The sequence below is a fragment of the Mesoplodon densirostris genome, chromosome 6, assembly GCF_025265405.1.
Source record: "Mesoplodon densirostris isolate mMesDen1 chromosome 6, mMesDen1 primary haplotype, whole genome shotgun sequence".
Lineage (NCBI taxonomy): Eukaryota > Metazoa > Chordata > Mammalia > Artiodactyla > Ziphiidae > Mesoplodon > Mesoplodon densirostris.
Window position 1 is genome coordinate 16,983,490 of NC_082666.1, and position 3,549 is coordinate 16,987,038.

The 3,549-nt window shown below is 44.2% G+C and overlaps 1 protein-coding gene across 2 annotated transcripts; it reads right to left on the reverse strand.

Moving 5' to 3' along the window:
* Positions 1-986: 986 nt before the first annotated feature.
* LOC132492285 (large ribosomal subunit protein P1-like) lies at positions 987-1,358 on the reverse strand. 2 transcript variants are annotated; one of them, XM_060101712.1, is made up of 2 exons: positions 1,261-1,331; positions 987-1,185 (listed from the first exon to the last, which is right to left on the reverse strand). In XM_060101712.1, the coding sequence occupies exons 1-2, from the start codon at positions 1,329-1,331 to the stop codon at positions 987-989; spliced, it is 270 nt and encodes an 89-aa protein (XP_059957695.1). The 2 variants fall into 2 exon arrangements, with proteins under 2 accessions (XP_059957695.1, XP_059957696.1); XM_060101713.1 differs by having other exon boundaries at positions 987-1,358.
* Positions 1,359-3,549: the final 2,191 nt, after the last annotated feature.

Consider the following 3,549-nt stretch of genomic DNA (forward strand, 5'->3'; position numbering starts at 1 on the left):
GAAGAGGATGAGAGTCTAGAAAGAGATGATACAAAGCTCTGCCAGGATCAGGGGTTAAAACTGCCCTCAATAATTTCAGCTTCCATTGTGATCAGTGTGTGTGTGTGTGTGTGTGTGTGTGTGTGTGTATACATATATATATATATATATCCTGGCTGGGAAGGGACCGCTTCCTCCAAATTGCTCTTTGAAGCACGTTCTTGTAATTGAACCCTAGCCCCACATGTCCCTGGCATTTTTTTTGTTAAAGCAAAAATTTATTTTAATCAATGTCCTTTCTGCCGTGGGTAGTGGAATAAACAGTAGGCTCTCACGCCAGGGAAATGGGCATGGCTTGCTGCTCAGAAATATGGGTGGTGAAATTAATCAAAGCCCTTCTGCTTTCAGCTGCTGACCCTAGACTCATGTGTGGAAACCCATACCATCATTACTATCATTATATGCATCATTTTCATTAAATCCTTATAAACTAAAGAGGTAGATTTCATTATCATACCTGTTTCTCAGATGAGGAAGTGGAGGCAAAGAGAGGTTAGGCAGGTCTTACTGGAGTGGTCAGGACTAGAATCTGGGCAGTCTGGCTCCAGAGCCTGTGCTCTTAACTAGCATGCTACTTCCTGCCATAACCTATTATAGTATACTGCCTCCCAATTAGGAATGTCTTCCTCATACCCACTTGGAATCTGTCTTTTGGTACCCACTCTAAGCTTAAGACTATTAAAAGCCAACCATCCTACTCACTACGTAATCAGAGGCCACCAAAGTGAGCCACAGACAACTCATGAAAGTTTTAAGAACCAGTTGTCACCTCTCGTCTCTACCCTTTCTACTCACTTTCTCCCCATTCCCTTGTTTATCCCTCCTCTTGGCTTTGCCTCTGGCCCCATGCTTGCATCTAAAATTGGACTAAATTTGGCTTTCATTTTTTAATCCACTATAATTTTTTTTTGAGCTCAGCCTTTCATTGAACATGTTACTAAAGAGGTTTAGTCAAAAAGAGCAAAGTCCGTGTCATCATCAGACTCTTCGGATTCTTCTTTCTTTGCTTCCACTTTCTTCTCCTCAGCTGGGGCAGCAGTGGTGGAGGGGGCAGGACCTCCTGCTGGTGTAGCACCAGCTGCTGGGCCAGGTCCACCTGCCCCCACGTTGCAGATGAGGCTCCTGATGTTGACAGTGGCCAAAGCCTTTGCAAACAAGCCTGGCCAGAAAGGTTCAACATTTACATTGGCTGCTTTAATGAGAGCATTGATCTTATCCTCCGTGACCGTCACCTCATCGTCATGCAGGATGAGGGCCAAGTAGATACAGGCGAGCTCCGAGACGGAGGCCATGGTGTGGGCGAGTGCTAGGCAGGGGCTGCCGGGCGCGGTGCCGGTCACCGGAGGAAGTGAGGGACTCACCCCAAGTGAGTGGCCTTAGCTTCCTCGGAAGGACAGAACACCTTAGCTGCAGCTGAGGAAAAGCTAACCCACTATACTTTTAAAGGAAAAGAGTTGTCCGACTTTCCCACTCCAAACTCAAATTGGATCTCCCAGATGCTTTGGCTAGTTTTATGGAGCTAGTTCAAACCCTCTTGACCCCAATTTCAGCGTCAACTATGTCTGTTCCAACTCCTCAAAGAAAGGTGCCATTGGCCTTGCAGTTTTCCTTTTGTTATTGTCGGTGCTTATTTTTTTAAGCTAGTGTTTGTTGAGTTCTTGCTTTGTACCAAGCACTGTGCTAAGCACTTGCTCTGTTTTGTCTCACTTGATTCACCCCTAAACCCTGTGGGGTAAGTATTAGTATTATCTCTATTGTACAGACAAACGAATTGAGCCCCAGCAAGATTCACTCACTTGCATAGGTTTGCACAGCTATAAGCAGACAGATAGGACCCAAGCCCATGTCTGGCTGACACCAGATTTCTCTCTTCTAGGACTTCACAAAACAAGCCTAAATCTTCCTTCATATGTCAGCCTTTTAAATATTAGCCAACAATTCTTACATTTGCCTGAGTCTCCTTTAGTTTCAACAAACACAGGTCCAGCCACACGCTTCATTTGCCATGATTTTACCTTCATCACCTCCTCATCCTTCTCTCTCCTCAGTGTGTCCAGCGTTAATCTGCTTTTGGAGTTTGGTGTAGACCTGCATTCACTACTCCAGGTGTGGCCTGATTAACATAACATGTACAGTTGGCCTGTCCCCTCCTTCATCCTTTATGGTCTGTTTCTGGCGATGAAGTCATACATTCTTTTGACAGCCTCTAAGGCCCTAATCAGCAGAATGAATGAGTCCAGAGAGAAATTGCTTCTGAGGGTGTCGACTGTTAGCTCTAGAAATGGATAAAGTGAATGAAAGTAGAGGAGAAACAAAGCCTGGTGAGGAAGACTGTTAGGAGACTGGACTCTTGTGATGGGAGTGGGGGGTCATTGACCGCAGATGCATCGGTTCACATGTAACGTATTACCCCACATCCAGACGCCAGTGGTCAGCTCTTACCTGAAAATTCCCTGGTGGGAAGGCCACCTTGAGGCTATCTAATGTACTTAGTGTTCTGCTCAGCAGTTAGTGTTTCTGATGCTGGGCCTCCTTGGTCCTTGCGATCCTGTGGCATAATGGAATCAAATTAAAGGCGCATTTACCAGCTTTATTGCCGATTATTTATAATACTCTGGTTCCAAAGTGCTTCTTTATAGAGTGCTTAAACTGCCGTCGCTGGATAGAGTTCTCCATAAATGCCTTCACATGCACGGCACATTATGTCCCATAGCCTCAGCAAAAAAAAGGGAAAAGATTATTCTCAATTATTTCATATAGTCTATTTTATTGTTTTATTGTAATAAACTGCCATACCTTACACCACTTTAAAATCAATAGTTTGCATTAAACATAAAGAAACATGGCCATTAATCTTGTTTAGCATTTCTGCTGTTACTTTCTGGTAGTGAATCCGCAATATAGAAAAGGTAATAATTATTCACTTCCAATCAATAGGAACATGCTCAAATGCTCCTGTGTGTCCCACTGCTATTGCATCGATGGGAGTTGATGACAATGGGGGTGTAGATTTAAAGGCCCCTGGTTGGCATGAAGTTCTTCATGCCCTCCCTGCACCTGCTAGCACATTCCCTGACTCTCAGAACATCCTTTTTAATTCCTTGAGACAATATGACAGAATGGTTAAAGACCTGGGCTTTGGAGTCAGACAGCCTAAGCTTAATTCCCAGTTCCAACACTCACCGGTACCATTTGAACAAGTTTGGGCATGTTATTTAACCACTCACTGCCTCAGTCTCCCCATCTATGAAAAGGGAATGCGAATGTCTACCTTGCAGGTTTGTTGTAAATATTACATGCAAACTTACAGGACATGCTTATCACAGTGTCTGAATTGTGGTACGTGCACTAGAAATGATAACTACCATTATTATGCCATGCCCACTTGGCATTGAGAATGGCCTGGTAGACAGCTGTTGTTTCCAAAGAGCTAGTAACAAAGGCAGGTGAAATGGTGGGTGCTGTTTCTATCCTTTTGTTCATTCCTTTCCAGCTGGCATAAGAAGATCC